This window comes from Kogia breviceps, chromosome 14 (genome assembly GCF_026419965.1).
Source record: "Kogia breviceps isolate mKogBre1 chromosome 14, mKogBre1 haplotype 1, whole genome shotgun sequence".
Classification (NCBI taxonomy): Eukaryota; Metazoa; Chordata; class Mammalia; order Artiodactyla; family Physeteridae; genus Kogia; species Kogia breviceps.
The window spans coordinates 83976104-83996142 of NC_081323.1; the positions used below are offsets into that span (position 1 = coordinate 83976104).

Sequence of the window (20039 nt, forward strand, 5' to 3'; positions counted from 1 at the left end):
CACCACATAGGTTACTCACTACCCCATCTTCCAGACACATGCCACAGAGGTGGGAAGGGCCACCAGCTCCTCCCAAATCAGAGGCAGTTTGGGGCTGGGGTCTTTCAAGGTTCTAAAGGCCAACATCTGTCTGCCCCGCTGGGCAGCCTCCCCGAGGGGCGTTGGGTTGGGGGCGCGCTTAATCCCTGGCCCACCTGTCTTGAGTACTGACCTTGCAGCCCTGGGACGGCCGAGCTGAGCGCGCGGGTTCAGCAGAAGGTCCTGCCTCCTCCCATCGCTACTCCCATCCCTTCTTCCTCACACACCCCAAAGTCCTTGTCCCTTGCGGTCCTCTGTGCCCCACCCCCCGCCCCCTTTGGCCCACCTCTGCCCGTCTCCCGGTGACCCACTGCTGTCTGCGCTGACTCTCCTCTTTGGAGAGAGAGAGCGAACCCAGTCAATCCTGGGCTGAGGGTGGGGTCACATCATGGACTTTGGGAGACGAGGGGTCAGAGAGCAGAAAATTGCAAAGAGAATAACAAGGGGAAAAGCAGAGATTGAAGCCCAGACTTCATTGAGTTTGAGGACAAGGAGAGAGGCTCACACACAGGCTGAGGAACAGGACAGAAAAGGAAATTTCCAGAAAGAGATACCTCGGCAGGCAGGCATGGGTCCTAAAGACCTTAAGGTGTAGCAGAGAGTGTTAATAATAAAAATAGCTATATTTTCCATCACCTATTCTATCTCGGCCAAGGAGTTAATTAGTTTACAAATATGAGCCCCTCCCTCTACAGATGTCATCACCCCCATCTTACAGGTGATAAAAGTGAGGGTCAAAGATCTCATAATGCCGAGGGTGACCAGCAGCCACAGCAGTTGCTAGCAGGGAACACCCAGACCTCCTGTCCACGCGGGGGTAGCTTTCTCAACTCAGACTCAGCACATCTTTGCTCGGAGAGCTGGGGTTTCACTACTCAGCTTAGCTGGGGTGTCAGGGAGATAGGGGAGGGGATTATGAAGGTTCCTGGCCCAGAGCCCTTATAGCCAGGAGGTGGCCCTGGAGATAAGTGAGAGGGTGGACCAGAGGACCTCTATGTTAGGGAGGTCTAAGGTTGGGGGTCAGGAGCAGACACTGGGGGGCAGATGGAAGGGAAGTGCAGAGTAATTCCGAGGTTCCAAAGGGGTGGGAGAGAGAAAGAGCAGGACCCCACACCGCGCGGTCTCAGAACCACCCTTTGGGAGCCATCAGGCTCTCCGCCCACAGCCCTGCCAATGACTGCTGTGCCCAGAAACATAGGCTAGGTCGGGGTGGGAGGGTGAGGGGCCGAGCTGGCAGAGGGGGCACCGGCACCAAAGGTGTAGACTCCCCAGAGAGAGGAGGGGGCCCCAGGGGCAGAGCCAGGGACCCTCAGGAGGGCTGAACCGACAGAAGTAAAGGGAGGGCTAGAACCCAGGGTGGAGGAAGCATCAGTGCTGGAGAGCGCGAGCAACGAGAGGAAGGGGGCTCAGAAAACTGAATCGAAGTGGGAAGAGCACTCCTTCAGAAACAGGTTACCCACCCCCCCTTCTGATGCACGCGCGTACTCCTACACACCCGCTTGGTCCCAGGTGGAGAGCAGCCCCGCTGCACCCAGCTTCCCTCTCCTCCCCCTGCCTACAGTTCTCCCTGCACCAAGAGCTCTGCGGGGTCCCTCCTCAGCCTCCTCTTAGATCTCAGAGCCACCGCCCCCCGCACACACCCCTGTCCTGGAACATCAGGAGGGTGTCCCCAGCCCTCCCCCACCTCGCTCCCGGGGGCCACCTGTGGCCCCCAGGGAGACCCTGAGCATCCAGAGGAGGCAGAGGCCCCTGGGCAGCTGCATGGGTCCAGTGCAGAGGAGGCTGGAAGCAGGGCCAGTGCCAGCACACGGGGTGTAGCAGTGAGGAACTAGCACGACGAGCACAGCAGCACCCAGCTGGAAATTATCTGCCCTGCTGGGCGTGGGGGCTGAGCATAGATAGCTTCACCTTCACACTTCCCTTTGCCCCGCTCGTCTCCCCTTCTCCCTGTATCTGGCACTGCTGCAGGAAGAAAGGACTTTCTAGAAGATAAGTCAAGCCCAGGAAGTGTCAGCCGGGAAGAGCTCCAACCCCAGCCCGCCTGGCCCACTCACAGCAGCTCCTAGGACATTGACCTGCTCTTCCCTTCCCTTGCCCCCAACCAAGAACTAGAAAAACCGGACAGAGAATACACTTGGCCAAGACCTTGGACCCTGGAGTCTGGGGCCTCTCCTTAGTTTCATTCCCAGCCGCAGGGGGAGGGGAGAGATGAAAACTTGTTCTTCACTTCCTTTGCCACTGACTCTTCCCCCTCCGTCCTGCCCTTAGCATGACTCTTGGGCTACGACCCCACCACCAGTACCAGGGAACAATGCAGAATTCCATCGGAAGTCATTTTAATATCTGAGGACTTGGGCCAGGTCCCAGAAAAGGAAACACAGATGGCTAGTGGGAAAAATCAAACAAAATGACTGGTTTGCACCCAGCAGATTAGCAAGTATTAGGAACTTTGATCCTAACCAGCTTTGGGAAAACTGGGAAAGTAAACACTCTTAGGGCTTCCCTGGTGGCGCAGTCGTTGGGGGCCCGCCTGCCCATGCAGGGGACGCGGGTTCGTGCCCCGGCCCGGGAGGATCCCACATGCCGCGGGGCGGCTGGGCCCGTGAGCCGTGGCCGCTGAGCCTGCGCGTCCGGAGCCTGTGCTCCGCAACGGGAGAGGCCACAGCAGGGAGAGGCCCGCGCACCGCAAAAAAACAAACAAACAAATGGGAACATATGTATATGTACGGCTGATTCACTTTCTTGTAAAGGAGAAACTAACACACTATTGTAAAACAGTTATACTCAAATAAAGATGTTAAAAATTTAAAAAAAATTAAAAAAATAAAGCTAGTAAAGATTGGGTAGGGGTGGGGGTGAGAAAAAAAACTAGAAAATACTGTTCTCATGAGCCTTTTTTGAAAATAAAAAGTACTAAAAGAAAAAAGTCAGCCAACCAAGAGATAAGTAGACAAACTACTAACTCTGATCACGAATCTCTCTGATGAAGTAAAACTAAAAACAATATGAGGATTATAGTTAAAAGATAATGAATACATTATAAAATCTAACGACGTAAAAATATGTATTGTTAATTGGGAGGGGAAAAGGAAGTTTAAGTATAATTTCCTTACCTTTTACAGCCGGAGATTTATATACATCATTTAAAACTGATTAACAAGTAACGAACTTATAAAACTATTGAACAGTACAAAGCTAAATATTAAGAAAGATAATAAGATAAATAATAAGGTACTACTGTACAGCACAGGGAACTATATTCAATATCTTATAACAGCCTATAATGAAAAAGAATGTGGAAAAAGATTATATATATGTATGACTGAATCACTTTTCTATACACCAGAATCTAACGCAACATTGTAAATCAACTACACTATAAAAACTAAAAAATTTAAAAATAAAAAGATAATAAGTACAAACAAAGGAAGTGAAGGATGGGAAGGCAGAAGAAGAAAAGTATATTGATCTAATTATTGCTCATAGCAGGGAATTCATCCCTAAAGAAACAGAATTACAGCTACGGTGTAAGTTACATATTCTATAACAGTAACCATAGTAAAATAATTTAATATTCCAAATTATCAGAAGAAAAGAACACAAAAGAAAACAGAGCCCAAACAATAAAAGTGTTTTTAAGTTATAAAGCATGGGGGGGAAATGTGAGAAAAAAAAAAAAAGCTGTCATATAAATAAAAGAAAATGAATTAAGTTCATCAACTTTTTTTTTTTTTTTTGCGGTATGCGGGCCTCTCACTGCTGTGGCCTCTCCCGTCGCGGAGCACAGGCTCCGGACGCGCAGGCTCAGCGGCCACGGCTCACGGGCCCAGCCGCTCCGCGGCATGTGGGATCTTCCCGGACCGGGGCACGAACCCGCGTCCCCCGCATCGGCAGGCGGACTCTCAACCACTGCGCCACCAGGGAAGGCCCTAGATTCTTTTCTTGATTCAGAAACTTTTGATGGCCAAAAGTTTCCTAGGCAAATGCAAACAAGAAAGTGAAGGTCATAATATTGAGTTATTCTTTTTGTATTATAATATTATTCTTTTATTCCTTACTTCCTTTCTATAAATTTTTATTATTTTTCTTTGGAATATCTGCCAAGGCATCCAAGGCTCACAGTTTTGGCAATCTGTGTGCCAGCAATTAGAGCACAATGTTTTGAAAATAGCAAAGATCCGGTATGTTGATTCACAGACATAGTTGCAATACAAAGGGAAAGAGGAGAAATCCAAGGACTGAACTATATACTGGTTTCAATTCTTACATTAAAATTACATTGACATATAATATTGTACAACTTAATTTTTAACCTTATTTGCCATGCCTTAGAATCTTTTCTAACTAAAAATCAAACAGAAACCCCACAGAAGAATATTGTTTGGTATTGCTCTGGTAACCCATGCAATTCGCGTGCAGGCCTATAAATTGTTCATCTGAATCTATAATTTTATATTGCAAGATGCCTCCACCTATCACTCATCTCAGATTAAATGAAACCGAAAATAAACATGGGTTAAAACAAAAGCTTCCACATCCAAAGTGAGATCATAGAGTAACTCATAAAGTATATAAAGTATCAAATCCAAACATTTTAATGTTGTACTGTGTTCCCCAATTGTACTGTATAATTCCTACTATACTTCTCATTTTTGTTGAAAAAGGCAGTAAGTATCCATTTTAAAATACACCAAAAATATTTTTATTCAAAATTTTTTATACTCAGCAGCTCAAAATTCTTTATATTCAACAGAAATAGAGACGGCAGATTCTGTGAGGCTTCATATTCAACGAAATTCCAGCTCATTAAAATTGGTTTTCTTTTACTTAAAAAAAATTATACAGTAAAATTGACTTTTTGGTGTACAATGTAATGAATTTTAACACAGGTCTAGATTCACACAGCCACCACTACAATCAGAACACAAAAACAATACTCCCAGTCCAGAAACCTCCCTCCGTGCTCTCTCTGCTGTCACAACCTGTTCCCACCCCTAACTTCTGAAAACTCCTGATCTGTCCACTATCCCCGAGCTTTGTGAGAACGTCACATAAATGGATCTTTTGAGATTGGCTTCTTTCTCTCAGCGTGATGCCTTTGAGATTCATCCAAGTTATTGGTGTATCAATAGCAGTTCTTTTATTTTTATCGCTGACTTATTCCATGGTATGGATATACCACAGTTTATTTACTCATTCACCGCTAGAGGGCCATTTGGATTGTTCCCAGTGTGTGACATTTCTGTGTGAACTGAAAACTTCACTTTGCTGGTGCAAACACCCCAAAGAGGGCTTGATGGGTCATATGGTGAGTGTATATTTACTTGGTAAGAAACTGCCAAACTGTTCTCCAGAGCGGCTGCACCATCTAGCACTCCCGGCAGCAATGTATGTTTGCTCTCCAGCCCCATCAGCACTTTACCAAGTGTCAGTGCTTTTGTAATTTTAGCCATTCTCATAGGCGTGTAATGCTGTTTCATTGTGGTTTCAATTTGCATTTCCTTAATGACTAGCAGTGATGAACATCTTTTGATATTCTTATTTACCATTTATATATCCTCTTTGGTGAAGTATCTGTTCAAGTCTTATTCACTTTTCAATTGAGTTGTCTTCTTACAGTTGAATTTTGAGAGTTCTCTATAAATTCTGAGTACAAGTCCCTTTTCAGACGTGTGATTTGTAAATATTTTCTCCCAGTCTGTAGTTTATTTCATTCTCTTAGCGGTGTCTCTCACAGAGCAAAATTTATCCATTTGTTTCCTTCTATAGACCGTGCTTCGGGTACCACAAGAGACACTTTCTAATGGCAGGGTGTACAATTCACAATGAAGATATGAAAGTTATGAACATCTATGCACCAATTTGCAAAGCATCAACATTTTTTGAGCTACACTTATACAAAATGTAAGAAGAAACAGACAGAAGCATGTGAGTAATAGAAAACTAATTCATTTCTCTCAGCCCAGGATAAATCAAATGGACCAAAAAAGAAATGAATGTAGAAAGGGTTTAATAGAATATAAAAAGCCTAGATAACATACTAAGGCAAATCCGATGGATCTATATAATGAATAGTGTATGCTGAAAACAGAGAATAGATCTCTTTTGCAGGTGCCAATGGAACATTCTAATGCAGACTTTACCATGCATTAGCCCAAGGAAAGAAAACACATCCCCAAAAGAATTATACAGTATTTCATCAGTGGTCAGGGAAGAGTCAGAGAGATGGGGCCTGGGGCTGCACTGGGCTGTGGGTCCCAAGAGTGACTCAGAAAGCGCTAACCTCCTCTGACCATGGGCAACCCATGCCCTCAGGCCTTGGCCAGGCTGAGGAGGGTGGTATCCTGCTGTAGGGAGAGGTCTCTGGGTGTGGGAGTGGAGTGGAGTGGAGGTGTGAGGTCCCAAATTGTGAGGAGGAAGCATCCCTGGAAACTGCAGAGACCATCACGTGTCCTGCTCCCCCAGAGTTTATTCTGCTTCTGCTCTGGCCCCTCAGAACGCTGGGGCGGGGCTTCCCTGGCGGCGCAGTGGTTGAGAGTCCGCCTGCCGATGCAGAGGACGCGGGTTCGTGCCCCGGTCCGGGAAGATCCCACATGCCGCGGAGCGGCTGGGCCCGTGAGCCATGGCCGCTGAGCCTGCGCGTCCCGAGCCTGTGCTCCGCAACGGGAGAGGCCACAACGGTGAGAGGCCCCCCTACCGCAATAAAAAAAAAAAAAAAAAAAAAAAAAAAAAAAAAAAAAAAAAAACACTGGGGCAATACCCTAGCACCTCTCGCCCGGACCCCGTAGTCTTCATGGTCCAAGATAGCTGGAAGGTCTGACAAGCAGAATCCCGGGAGGGAGAGAGCAAGGGAGGGAGCGAGGAACAAAAGGCAGGAAGGGAGGAGGGGAGAGTGGGAGGCAAGCAGGAAGCTGGACCTGGAGGCGCAGGTCCCCACCCCCATCCCTCTTCATTTCTCAGACTCTAGGAGTTACCTTTCTGGAAGTCACAGAAGAGGTGACTGGCTCTGAGGCACAACCCCATCTCAGGCCAGAGTTCTCATCCAAAATCCAGGGCCTCCACTTACCAGCTGATGAAAGTAAGCAAAAGCTTAACCTCTCTGTGTGTCAGTTTCAGTTTCCTGACTGTTAACGCGTAAGGATTACAGGATGTATCCCTTTGGAATGTTGTGAGCGAGAATGAAATAGGATGATGCTTTGCCACGCGATCAGTCCAGCAGCTGGCAAACAAGCCCCCAGTAAATGCTAATGTGGAAGTAACGCTGAGTCTGGGCTACTCACCAACCCCACTCTGGTGTCCCCATGTCGTAGACGTTCACCTTGGGTCTACAGCTGTCCACAGGACCACTGGCCATGCGGCTAACTTTGCAGTCAGCCCCAGACAGGCTCTGCTGGCCTCTGCACCACTCCTGGATCCGATGCTTGGTGTCCCTGGACCACAGCCAGGTTCATTCAAGGAACCTCTGCTTTGGGATGGCTCTCATTGACAGGCTGATACTTGCAGGGCAGCCAGGAGCAGCTGGGAACATTTACAGGAGCTTCCTGGCTGTCATAGATAGCACCTAGTCCAACCTTGCCAGCTGTTCCCAAGAAGTCATCCAAGGTGCATTGCTAACGTTTAAACCGAAAGCATCATCAGGGTTGGCTGCAGCCTGTGTGAAACCAGGATCTGAGCAGGCAACAGGTCAGCGCCCCAGGATCCATCAGGTGGGTGCTGAGTCACACTCCTGGATCCTGAGTTCCTTCAGGGTTCTGACACAGAGCAGATAAGTGATAACACGGGGCTAAACGCACTCGCTGTGAATTAAATTACACTTTTCATTTCCTTCGGAACCATTACAGCTTATGGATGGAAATCAACCCCGGAAGGGTCCTGATGTCTATAATTAATCAGTCCGGGTCACAGGGATATGAAACCGCCACTCCACTCTGTCCTCAGCTAGAAAAGGGGAGAAAATAAAGGATGTCTGATGAACTGCGTGGGAAAAACTGTGAACTGGTTAAATATTTAACAGAACTGTGAAAATAAAATTAGACTACCCAGAGACTGGCTTAAAAATGTGTGAAATACTCAAAACTAGCAAAAGAGGGGAAAGGTAAAAACAGGATGGACGGATGAGTCCAAGTAGGAATCAGATGAAATGATGAAACTTGGATCAAGTATGAATGTCAGGCCAACCTTCAGAATGGGTCACAGGGAGGGGTGGGGAGAGGGGAGGAAAGTCTCCCGCATGGCTCAGCCTCCCAACTCTGCAGGTCAACAACCTGGCTTAACGTGGATTGTGGCAGGCGCCCTCCAGCCCTAGGCGGGGGCAGTCCTGGAGAACATCCTTGGCCTGAACCAGCGCCCCTGACTCGCTATGAGCACGGGGGTGATGGGAGGACCCCGGTGGGAGCGCCGCGTCTGGAACCCCTTTGCAGCCCTCACCCTTCCACGCCCAGCGCGCTCACTGGCCTCCGCCTAGTCGGTCCCTCCTCCGGGAGCGCGCAACGGAGACGCTCAGCGCTCCCTGCAGCGGCAGAGCCGGGGCCCCGGCCAGGCCCACGCCCAGCGCCCTCCAGCGAATGCCCACCTCGCAGCGCCCGAGAACCAGTGCCTGTCCGTGGAGAAGCAGCTGGGGACAGCAGAGGTCCCAAGTCACGGAAATCGCAGAGTGGGGACGTTCACGAAAGAAAGGGGTGGGCGGGATTCCCTGGCGGCCCAGTGCTTAGGACACCGCGCTTTCACTGCCGTGAGCCCGGGGTTCAACCCCTGGTTGGGGAATTAAGATCCCGCAAGCCGCAGGGAGCGGCCGGAAAAAAAAAAAAGCAGCGGGGAAGGGGGGTACCGAGGTGGGGGACATCATCCCTGAATTGAAACATTTTAGAAGTGTGTTTCAGTCTTGCACTGACGAGGCAAAGGAAGCCTTCATGCGGTTTGGCAAACGTCTGCTACCCCCAGTATGTGCCCCCCTTCTTCCTTAGTATTAGGACAGCCAAGTTTTAGATGAGTAACCTGTCATCCAGAACAAAAACTACATCTCCGAACTTCCTGTATAGCCAGTTATGACCTTAGGATTAAGTTCTGACCAGTGGGATAGAAACTGAAGTGCTGTGTCTGTGATTCCCAAGAAATGTCCTTAAAGGGAGGAGCGATGCCCTTCTTCAGTCCTTCCTCCTTCCTGCTGGCTGGGAATGTAGATGTGATGGCCGAGGCTCCAGCAACCATATTACACCATGCAGTGGAAGCTACATACTGAAGACAGTTAAGTAACAAAATTCTCTGTAAAGGAACCAGGTCCCCAATATCAAGGGCACCCTGCCAACCCTGCATGGCTACTTCTGGGTCCCTTTTATCTAAAAAAGAAATACATTTCCATTACATGTCATTCAAGCCATTATTGTGTGGTTTTCTGTCTCACATAGCTGAACTGAACCCTAACCAATAAACAGAGGAGATACAATCCTTTTTGTTGGCAGAGGTGGGCAAGAACTGTAACGGAAGTAGGGGTTCCCTGTGTTAGCAAAGGTGGGAGACAGAGATGCAAGGAAAGTATCAATAGAATTGGCAGCACTGCTGACAGAAGTCAGATTGATTCGTGGATACACAGACATGGTGAAGGAAGAAGTGGATCAAGGACATCTCTGTAGTGGCAGCTGTGTAGGGTGGGGTCACAGAGGACATTGGGGACGTTAGCATGTTGGACTATGTAGGGACAGGTGTCATGGCTAGACAGGCGAGGTCCCTGTGTTGACAAAGGTTGGAGAGAGGCTCAAGGTAAAAAGAGGAATTGTTCCTGGAAGTTCTATCCATTTTAAAGGACCAGCTCAAGTCCTTGTCCATCTCCCTTGGTGGCCAGAGGTGTCCCTGTTAGTTCTTGTATCCGCTGACTTCCCCCAGCACCTCCTGCTGACCCACACAGCCTGTTGATCCTGAGGAGGTCCGTTGGGCCTGACTGTGAGGGCAGCTCGTCCAGCATTTCTCCTCATGTAGTCCTCACACCACCCTCATGGGGCTGCCCTGATGACCTGTGAAGAACACAGACTTAAGAACTGCACTCAATACCACGTGGATCAGCCCCTCTAAGTAGCCCCATGATTCTCACATATACTCAAGTCCAATCCACCTTTTTTATTTATTTATTTTTTTTTTGCAATCCACCTTTTTATAGGTCAGGAAACGGAGGCCCAGACAAGGAGTGTGGCTCCTCCAGAGGTCTCCCTGCCAGTCAGCAGAACACTTGAGTGAGAACCCAGTCCAGGGCTTGCTCCAATGCCCCGTGGATCTCCCAACACCTGCACCCTTTATCTTGGCTCTCTCCGGTGGTCAGCTGCTAATTTTAAAACTCTCTGAGATGGGGACACAATCTGCATGATCTCCTCCATGCTCGCAATCCTGGGACGGACTGCCAGCTGAGGACACCCCGTGTCTCCTCGGCACATCTCCCAGAGCTGTGTGCAGCTGCAGAGCCCTGGCCCCCTTTTGCAGCACCTCCCGAGCAGGCACAGGGCCTGCATGCCCTAGGACTCCACGCAGACTTGCAGGTTCTTCTGGCTGGACATTCAACGGACCCCTCCCTGACCCAGGGCCTGGGGAAGCACAGTAGGGGCTCCAAGATCAGAACACCCTCCTCAGATCCCAACCTAACCCCCTACCGGGCCTGCCTGCCCTTCCTCCCATCTCCCTAGTGCAGCCCTGCCCCCGCCCTCCCCACGCCCGGGGAAGGGGGAGAAGGGTATTGACATAACTGGCTGCAGCCCCTTTCTGCCCCAGAATCTGAAGCATCTTCAGGTGCAACTTCCCCTTCCCTCTCCTACTGGCTGACCTTCCATATTCCACCCCCCAGCCCCACCACCCCCCGCCAAAATAAAGTTCTGACTGGCTTCAGAATACTCCACAAATCTAGAAAAAAGGTACAGATGAACCAGTTTGCAAGGCATAAATAGAGACACAGATGTAGAGAACAAACGTACAGACACCAAGGGAGGAAAGCGGGGGTGGGGGTGGGGGATGAATTGAGAGATTGGGATTGACATGTATATACCAACATGTATAAAACAGATAACTAATTAGAATCTGCTGCATAAAAAAACTAAAATTAAATTTAAAAAAAAAGAAAGCTCCACAACCTGCCTTGGCCTTACCTGCTGCCATGGATTCCCCCACAGGTACTGCCCCACTGATGCCATTTCCAAGCGGGCAGGAGCCAGCACTCACCTCTCCGAGGAGGTCTCTGCGGGGCCAACTCCTAGAACATGCCCTGTCTTTTCACCTTCTAAGCTGTCACTAGTTCATGACAACCCCAGGCTATAAGCTGTCCCTGACCTCGCTATCTCCGTGGTCCGGGCCTAGGACTTCATGACTACAGAAGTCAGGTGAGGCGACCGCGTGGCACAGCCCGTTCAGGAGAGTGACAAGGAGGCAAGCCCCCATCACCCCCAAGGCCTTTATGGGCCATCCCAGTTTCCAAGGCTGGAGCGGCTGCCTTCGGCGCCACCTGGCGGCCGCCTCCCGAAAGCGGAGAGTGGACCCAGCGCGGGCCGCTTCCCGCGGGACGGGCGGGTAGGCTCGGGGGTGGGGGGTCGCCCATCTTAGAGAGCCGAGACCAAGCGGCCCAGGGCCTGGCACGTCTCTGGATTCCCGCGGATCCCGCGGTCCTCGCGAGACCCCGAGACGCGGTGCCACCCGGCCCCTAGCGGCGGCGGACGGCCCCGTCGGACGCTGCTGGGCGCTCGGCGGCCGAGTGAGCGTGCGCGCACGCGCCCGCCCCACGCATCGCCCCGCACCGCCGCGCGCTCGCACGCACGCACACCCCGACGCTCGCCCGCGCCGGGCGGTCTCCCACGCAGTGAGCGGGCAGAGAGCTCCGGAGGCAGCTACTCCGGGAGAGTAAGGGGCTTACGCGCGGGGAGCTAGCGCGGGCACTCCAAGACCCATTTTTTTTCCATCTCGCTTCGCGCGCGGAGACGCCGCCGTGGCCGCACCGTCCTCATGGGTGACCCCCCTCAGGGCGGGACCTGGGGGGTCCGTGCGGCCCAGGCCCCTCAGACCAGCCTGTGCGAGCCCAGACCAGGCCGCTCCCACCTGCCGGCCGCGGCGGCCAATGAGAGCCTGGCCTGGTGATGTCATGGCCCGACCGGATCCTGGTGACGAGAAGTCCGAGGTCACCCGTCAGGGAACCAGCGCAAACCCACCCGCGGGGGTTCCGGAAGTTTCCACTGCGGCGGCGGCCTCACCCCGCAGCCTCGCGCGTGCCACCACGTTGGCCTTCCTTGTCGGGTGTCCCGGAGCCACCTCTCCCTCCCCCCGGGGGTCTGCTCCCTCTTCGGGGGTCCCCTTCGTGTCCCCTCGTGATCTCATGTTCACATCCTCATTCTCACAGGTGTCACCTTTTCTCCACCGGTGCCACGCGGGCCCCTGAGGGGGTCCTCAGCCGCATTTTCACGTGCCCGTCCTCCCATGCCACCCCTGCTCTGTCGTGGCCAGGGATGCTCATTTATTCGGCCCCCAGCCCCGACTTGTCAATGTGTCCAAGTGTGTCCGTCCGTCTGTGAATGTCGGTCACTGCGTTTGTCTCTGGCTGTCACTGCATGAGACTGTCCGTCTGCATGTGTCTGTCTCCGCGGGCTTCTGTCCGTCTGTCTGTCCCTGTGGGTGTCTGCTCCGCCGCTGAGGGTCTTTCTGTCGTGTCTGTCACAGCGTGTCTGTCCGTCTGTCGGCGTCTGTCACTGGAGTGCGTCTGGGCCCCGGGGTCTCTGTGTCTGGGCTCCGAGAGAGGGAGAGGGAGAGGAGGTGGCAGCCCGGGGAGGCGGGGAGGGGCGGGGGCGGAGACAGTGGGCGGGGGCGGGCGGGGGCGCCGAGCGGCCCGGAGGGGGTGTGTGCGGGGGGCCGGAGGCGGCGGCTGTCAGAGTCGGCTCAGCCTGCGCTGGGGAACATCGGCCGCCTCCAGATCCCGGCGCGGCCCGGCCCGGCCGCCTCAGGTGAGTCTCCCGCCCCGCCCGGGACCCTCCTCCGGCCCGCGGCCCATTCCGCGTCCCGGAAACGGTGCGCTCCCCGAGGGACCCAGGCTCCCAAACAGGACGCCCACCGCGCCCTGGGGCCTGCCCAGCGACGCCCCCCGACGCCCCACACTCACCCTTAACTCTTCCCTCACCGCCGCATACTTAACGACTGCCGCGCGGGAGACAGCATCCCGCAGGGCCAGCTGCCGCCTCTGCTCTCGAATTCCTGTGGGGGTCCCCCGAGCGCCGCTGCCCCTGCTCGCCCCGAAGTCTGGGACCACTGGAAGATGCCCCCTGCTTGGGGGCGGAATCCGAGCTGCGCAGGTTCCTGGAGCCCGGCTGGGCCCTCCGGGAACCCGCGACCCCAGCGCCCCTGCGCAGCTCCCAGCCGAAGCCCCCTCCCAGGCCCAGGCGTCCCCCTCCCGCGGGGACTCCGTCTCTATTTTAGGGGAAGGGGAGGCTTAGCGGAAGCCCTGAGTTATAATTAGCCCCACTCGGGTTTCCTAGTTAATCTCCATCACCACCACCCCAGCTCAGGGCGGGGAGGGCTGGGTGAGGGGTGACCGGCGGAAGAGGGGGGAGTTCCGACCCGGGGAATTTTGATCCCTTGGCTGGAGATTCCGGAACCGCAGCAGCTGCTGCCCCAAAATAGCGCCCCTGCCCCTGCAGCCGGGGATCTCCGGAGCTCCGAGAACGCAGGCGTCCCGGCTCGCCCTTCAGACCCCTCGACAATGCCCGCGAGCCCCCAGACCCCCGCCCCAAGTTCCCGGCTCCTGGACTCGGGGCGGGGAGCGCCGTCCTTTTCTCGGTCTCTACTGCCCCCCGCTGGCGGCAGCGTGCACCGCAGCATCGGATGGATGGGGGACTCGAGTCCTGTGGGGCCAGGGCCAGCGAGCCTGTTGGCTGAGGCTAGGCGAGGGGGGTGCGCAGTTGACGGGCATCCGCGGGTACCAACGCGCTGTGTCAGACAGTGGATGAGGCGGGGCTGGGTGGGGCAGGATGGGGAGTAGGCAGGATTTGGGGTACCCCGGGAACTGCGACTCCCACACCCTGAATGCCCAACCCACACCCCCCCAGGGTCCGGCCCTGGCCAACTGCATGAGAGGCTGAGCCTTCACGCCACCTCAAGCTCCCCCATCGGCTCCTCCCGTCAGTGAGGGCCCCGCCCCTGTCTGGTGGCCTGTGCGTGGCCTGCGGCCTCTGGTGCTGGTGCCCCGCACTGCTCTCGAACTGGGCCCCAGGCAGTCCACCCAGCTGGGGGAAGGAAGTGAGGGCGGTGGTTCTTCTGCGGGGCAGGGGAGGGTATTGCTTGGCAGGTCTGTCTCTGTTCCCTGCATTTGTCCGTCTGTGTGTATGTATGTGTGCCTGATCTCTGTCCCCTCTTGCTTCTCCCTGTCTATGTCCTTGTCTCTGCCTGTCTCCCTCCCTCCCTCCCTCCATTTCTCTCCTTTCTGCCAACCTGCCCCACCTCCTCTGCAGCTCAGTGATAACCCCTGGGCAAGAGTGTTACCTAATCAGCTCCTCCCTCCTGGCAGCCTTGAGCCTTCACCCTCTGCCTTTCTTTCTCCCAGCAGACGCCTGCCTGCCCTGGCAGCCATGAGGCCCCCGTGGTGTCCCCTGTACACGCCCTCCCTGGCTTCCCCGCTCCTTCTCCTCCTCTTCCTCCTGGGAGGAGGGGCAGAGGCTGAGGGCCCAGAGGACCCAGAGCTGCTGGTGACGGTGCGTGGGGGCCGGCTACGGGGCCTCCGCCTAATGGCCCCTGGGGGCCCTGTCTCTGCTTTTCTGGGCATCCCCTTCGCAGAGCCACCTGTGGGCCCCCGTCGCTTTCTGCCACCAGAGCCCAAGCGGCCCTGGCCAGGGGTGCTGAATGCCACAGCCTTCCAAAGAGTCTGCTACCAATATGTGGACACCTTGTACCCCGGCTTTGAGGGCACCGAGATGTGGAACCCCAACCGTGAGCTGAGTGAGGACTGCCTCTACCTCAATGTGTGGACAACGTACCCCCGGCCTGTGTCCCCCACCCCTGTCCTCGTCTGGATCTACGGGGGTGGCTTCTACAGTGGGGCCTCCTCTCTGGACGTGTATGATGGTCGCTTCCTGGCCCAGGCCGAGGGGACTGTGCTGGTGTCCATGAACTACCGGGTGGGAGCCTTTGGCTTCTTGGCCCTGCCGGGGAGCCGGGAGGCCCCAGGCAATGTGGGTCTACTGGATCAGAGGCTGGCACTGCAGTGGGTGCAGGAGAACATAGCAGCCTTCGGGGGGGATCCAACGTCAGTGACTCTGTTTGGGGAAAGCGCAGGTGCCGCCTCCGTGGGCATGCACCTGCTGTCCCCACCCAGCCGGGGCCTGTTCCACAGGGCCGTGCTGCAGAGCGGGGCACCCAATGGGCCCTGGGCCACAGTGGGTGTGGGAGAGGCCCGCCGCAGGGCCACGCTGCTGGCCCGCCTCGTGGGCTGTCCACCTGGTGGGGCTGGTGGCAATGACACAGACCTGGTGGCCTGCCTGCGGACGCGGCCGTCTCAGGATCTGGTGGACCATGAGTGGCATGTGCTGCCTCAGGAAAGCGTCTTCCGCTTCTCCTTCGTGCCTGTGGTGGATGGAGACTTCCTCAGTGACACGCCCGAAGCCCTCATCAATGCTGGAGACTTTCATGGCCTGCAGGTGACTAGTGGCTGGAGGGGGTGGAGCTGCTTCCTCTAGACCTGTTCTTCACCTGCCCCTCCCCGTGGGGACCCAGGCATGAGGGCTCCTCAAAACCCACCCCCAAAGGCCCAGGCTTCTGGGCCCCATAGCCCACTCCTCTTCCCTGAGGGCTCAATCCCAGGGTGGTCAGTGGGACAGAGAGGAAAGGAAATGTGGGTATATTTTCTCTTTCTCTCTTTCCCTTCCCCAATCTCGAACTCTTCCTCCCTGGATCTGGGTCTATAACTGTTCGTCTCTCTGGCTCTTTGTCCATCTGTTTCTGTCTGCCTGTCTGTCTGTGCTTCCCCTCCCCCCCATCCCTCCATCCTGTCCCCTCAGGTGCTGGTGGGTGTGGTGAAGGATGAGGGCTCCTATTTTCTGGTTTACGGGGCCCCAGGCTTCAGCAAAGACAACGAGTCTCTCATCAGCCGGGCCCAGTTCCTGGCCGGGGTGCGGGTCGGGGTCCCCCAGGCAAGTGACCTGGCTGCCGAGGCTGTGGTCCTGCATTACACAGACTGGCTGCACCCTGAGGACCCGGCGCGCCTGAGGGCGGCCATGAGTGATGTGGTGGGCGACCACAACGTCGTGTGCCCCGTAGCCCAGCTGGCTGGGCGACTGGCCGCCCAAGGCGCTCGCGTCTATGCCTACATCTTTGAACACCGTGCATCCACGCTCTCCTGGCCCCTCTGGATGGGGGTGCCCCACGGCTACGAGATCGAGTTTATCTTCGGGCTCCCCCTGGAACCCTCGCTAAACTACACTGTCGAGGAGAGAACCTTTGCCCAACGACTGATGAGATACTGGGCCAACTTCGCCCGCACAGGGTCAGAGGGGCTGAGGGGAGGAGGGCCTCCAGGAGCCAGGGAGGCAAGCAGGGGGGGAACAGACAGAGAGGGAGGGAGACAAGCAGAAAGGGGGGGGGGCGGCGTGAGTTCACAAAGGTAAGGAGACAAAGGGGGAGAGAGAGAATGACAAAGGAGAGAAGGGAAGGGGGGAGGAAGGCAAGGTGGTAGATCCTGATGAGACAAGGACAGAGCTGAGGGAGGCAAAGAGAAGAGACAGACAAGGAGAGACAGACAAAGGAGTTACCACAGCAGTTAGGAGTGTGGACTGTAGAACTGGCTCAATTGGACCAGTGATGATTTTTTTAGCTGTGACACACACGAACGCACACACACGCACACAGTTTACCTGTCTGAAGAAGGGGACCATAAATATCCCATCACATGGGTGTCCGCAGAAGTAAACATGATGTTTGTAGAGCCTGAGTATATAGTAAGGGCTCAATAAATCATAGCAATTTTTTAAATGGGAGAAACAAAAATGGAAAAGAAAAATTGAGGGGAAAAAAAAAGAGGAACAACAGAAAGAGGGAGGGCAGGAGGAAGGGAAGACTCCAGAGGACGGAGCATATTGGAAAAGAGGAAGGATGAAGGCGAAGTTGGGAGGGAGGAGACGGGGCTCCCTGGCGCCTAAGAGGGAACTGGCATGGGTCAGGAAGCAGCCTGCCTCCTCCTACTCTCCAGCTCCATTCCCCAGCCCCCAGGGGCTGAGCTTTCCCTTTCCGCAGGGACCCCAATGACCCCCGGGACCCCAAAGCCCCGCAGTGGCCACCATACACGGCGGGAGCGCAGCAGTACGTGAGCCTGAACCTGCGGCCGCTAGAGGTGCGGCGGGGGCTGCGCGCCCAGGCCTGCGCCTTCTGGAACCGCTTCCTACCCAAATTGCTCAGCGCCACCGGTACGCAGGGGCCAGCGGGCAGGGGCTGGGAGGAGGCGGGGGAGAAAAGGGGCGCGGAGAGAGAGAGGGAACTGGGAGCCGGCCGGGTGTAACCCCTCTCTTCTCCCCCCAGCCTCGGAGGCCCCCTGCACCTGCTCAGGCCCCGCCCACGGGGAGGCTGCCCCGAGGCCCAGGCCCGGCCTCCCCCTGTCCCTCCTCCTCCTCCTCTTCCTCCTCCTCTCCCGGCTCCTGCGGCTGTGACCACGGCCTCTTCCCCCTCCGGCCTCAGGGGGCCCCTCCTCTAATGAGTGGTCGGACTGTGGGGAAGGGCTCCACTCAGGGATCTCCGACCCAGCGCCCCCTCCCTCCTCAAACCGAGAAACTCAAACTGGACGGGGCTGGGGGCAGGGGGGTGGGAGGACACCTACGACCCATCTCAGGGATCCACACGCCTTTATTGTTTATACGGAAATGAAAAAGCCAATTTTCTTTTTTTATACAATTATAATTTGGAGCCTGAGCTTGATGTTGGGGTGGGAGGGAGGCCCCAGGGCTAGATAGCAACCCCAGTGGGGCTGTAACCGCCAACCATTTCTGTCTCTTCTCTTTTCCCCACCAACCCACGGACCCTCCTCCTCCGATCCCTTCCTTCCCCCCCGTCTTCCGGTCATTTTCTCCCCCTCCCTCCTCCTTCCCGCCGTCCTTCTCTGGCCCCGCCTCTACCCTCGTCCTTCCCCTGGTCTTCCGTCTGTCGCACGTTCTGCTGATCCTCTTTCCACCACCCCACGTGGTCTCCTACATTCTCCGTGTGTCCTCCCTGAACCCACGCCCCCCTCCATGTCCGTTCCCGTCCTTCCCCATGTCCTCCCCCCCCACCCACTTGCCGGGCACCCTGGCCGCAGACACGCTGGACGAGGCTGAGCGCCAGTGGAAGGCTGAGTTCCACCGCTGGAGCTCCTACATGGTGCACTGGAAGAACCAGTTTGACCATTACAGCAAGCAGGATCGCTGCTCAGACCTGTGACCCAGGAGGGACCCCCTCATCCCGCTGCCCTGCCCGCTCCGCCCGGCCCCTCAGCTGTATATACTATTTATTTAAGGGTTGGGATATAACAGAGGATCCCTAGACCCTGCCCACCCACCTCCGACTTTCCCCTGGGGCTCCCCGCCCTCTGCATGCCTCGGGCCGAGCCCCCTCCCCCGCGGTGCCTTCGCCCCTCTGGGCTGCCAATAAACTGTTCCAGCCACAGGAGTGTGCGCGCCTGGGGAGCCAGGGTCCGGGCAGAGTGCCTCAACCACTGGGATTGAGTGAATGGAGGGATGGGTGCTCAAGCCAGCGGAAAGAGCGGATCTGAGAGGTGGTGTGAAGGGCGCCCGCGCCACGCCCCCGCCGCGGCGGCCGAGTACGGTCAGCCGCCGCGGCGAGTACAATCCATCCGTCCTGCGAGGTGGAGCTCAAGCCTGCGCAGTGAGGACGGCGGCGCGGACGCGGCGGTGCATTGTGGGAGCTCCGCCCCGCGGCTTGGTGCTGGTGGCCGCGGGGCGCGCCACGCGCTTAAACCTGGGGACAGGCGAGAGCGACCTCAGGGCCTGTACGCCAGTCCTACCCGCAGTTAGCCCAAGACTCGGGACCGAGAGGAAGCGCTAGAGCCCAGAGTTCTCCCTGGAGTTCGCTCCGCGCCGCCTGGAGGACGAATCTGCCCGGCCCGGCGACCGCCGCTCCCGCCCACCGCCCTGGAGCCGCTGAAGGACGTCCACCTGGGTCTGGACCCGCCCGGCCGCGGCGGCGGCCGCGCTCGCCTGGCCCTCCTCTCGGGCCATTACATTTACTATCATTACGGCTGCGACGGCGTGGACGACCGGGGCTGGGGCTGCGGCTACCGCACTCTGCAAACGCTGTGCTCATGGCCAGAGGGCCGGCCGGCGGGCGTACCCGAACTGGCTGCGGTGCAGGCGGCCCTAGAGGACATGGGCGACAAGCCCCCCGGGTTCCGGGGCTCTCGGAGCTGGATCGGCTGTGTAGAGGCCAGCCTCTGCCTTGAGCACTTCGGGGGTCCCCAAGGGCGCCTATGTCACGTGCCCCGTGGAGCAGGGCTTCAGGGGGAACTGGAGAGGCTTTATTCCCACTTCGCAGGGGACGGGGGACCTGTAATGGTTGGAGGGGATGCGGATGCCCGGTCAAAGGCCTTGCTGGGAGTGTGCCTGGGGCCAGGCACGGAAGCCTACGTCCTGGTATTGGACCCTCACTGCTGGGGTGCCCCGAAAAACCCTAGTGAACTACAGGCTGCTGGGTGGGTGGGCTGGCGAGAAGTGAGCACAGCCTTTGACCCCAACTCCTTCTACAACCTGTGCTTGACCAGCTGTAACTCGGAAAAGCAGCTGCTCACCCTGGACTGAGGCTAAGGACCCAGAACTGAGCCTTCTCTAGCGCCATACCCATTGATCTAACCCATCTCAAAGGCAGAGGCTGCCTGATGTCAGACCCCCAAGGAAGTCCCAGCAGAGCCTGGGATCTTTGGTGTCAATAAAGTGGCAAGGCCCAGCCACCATGGCCCCAGCTAATTTGGGGGAGAATCTGGG

At 55.9% G+C, this 20039-nt stretch overlaps 3 protein-coding genes across 5 annotated transcripts in view; 2 read left to right on the plus strand and 1 right to left on the minus strand.

Annotated features, from left to right (window-relative positions):
• The window catches only part of MUC12 (mucin 12, cell surface associated), a 47205-nt gene extending 45328 nt beyond the window's left edge, over nt 1-1877 (minus strand). The window contains exon 1 of the mRNA XM_059038721.2: nt 1781-1877. Coding sequence (XP_058894704.1) covers nt 1781-1841 — 61 coding nt within the window. The 5' untranslated portion in view covers nt 1842-1877. The remainder of the gene's footprint in view (nt 1-1780) is intronic.
• Nucleotides 1878-12914: 11037 nt separating this feature from the next.
• ACHE (acetylcholinesterase (Yt blood group)) lies at nt 12915-18708 on the plus strand. 3 transcript variants are annotated; one of them, XM_067011897.1, is made up of 5 exons: nt 12915-13037; nt 14630-15719; nt 16080-16564; nt 17311-17480; nt 18362-18708. In XM_067011897.1, exons 2-5 carry the CDS (start codon nt 14655-14657, stop codon nt 18481-18483), a joined length of 1842 nt encoding a protein of 613 aa, XP_066867998.1. In that variant the 5' UTR covers nt 12915-13037; nt 14630-14654; the 3' UTR covers nt 18484-18708. The 3 variants fall into 3 exon arrangements, with proteins under 3 accessions (XP_066867998.1, XP_058894683.1, XP_058894682.2); XM_059038700.2 differs by having other exon boundaries at nt 12937-13037; nt 14633-15719; XM_059038699.2 differs by lacking the exon at nt 18362-18708 and adding an exon at nt 17593-17752 and having other exon boundaries at nt 12945-15719.
• A 624-nt stretch (nt 18709-19332) lies between these two features.
• UFSP1 (UFM1 specific peptidase 1) lies at nt 19333-20033 on the plus strand. Its single transcript, XM_059038718.2, has one exon. It carries the CDS (start codon nt 19428-19430, stop codon nt 19854-19856), a length of 429 nt encoding a protein of 142 aa, XP_058894701.1. The 5' UTR covers nt 19333-19427; the 3' UTR covers nt 19857-20033.
• The last annotated feature ends 6 nt before the right edge of the window (nt 20034-20039 follow it).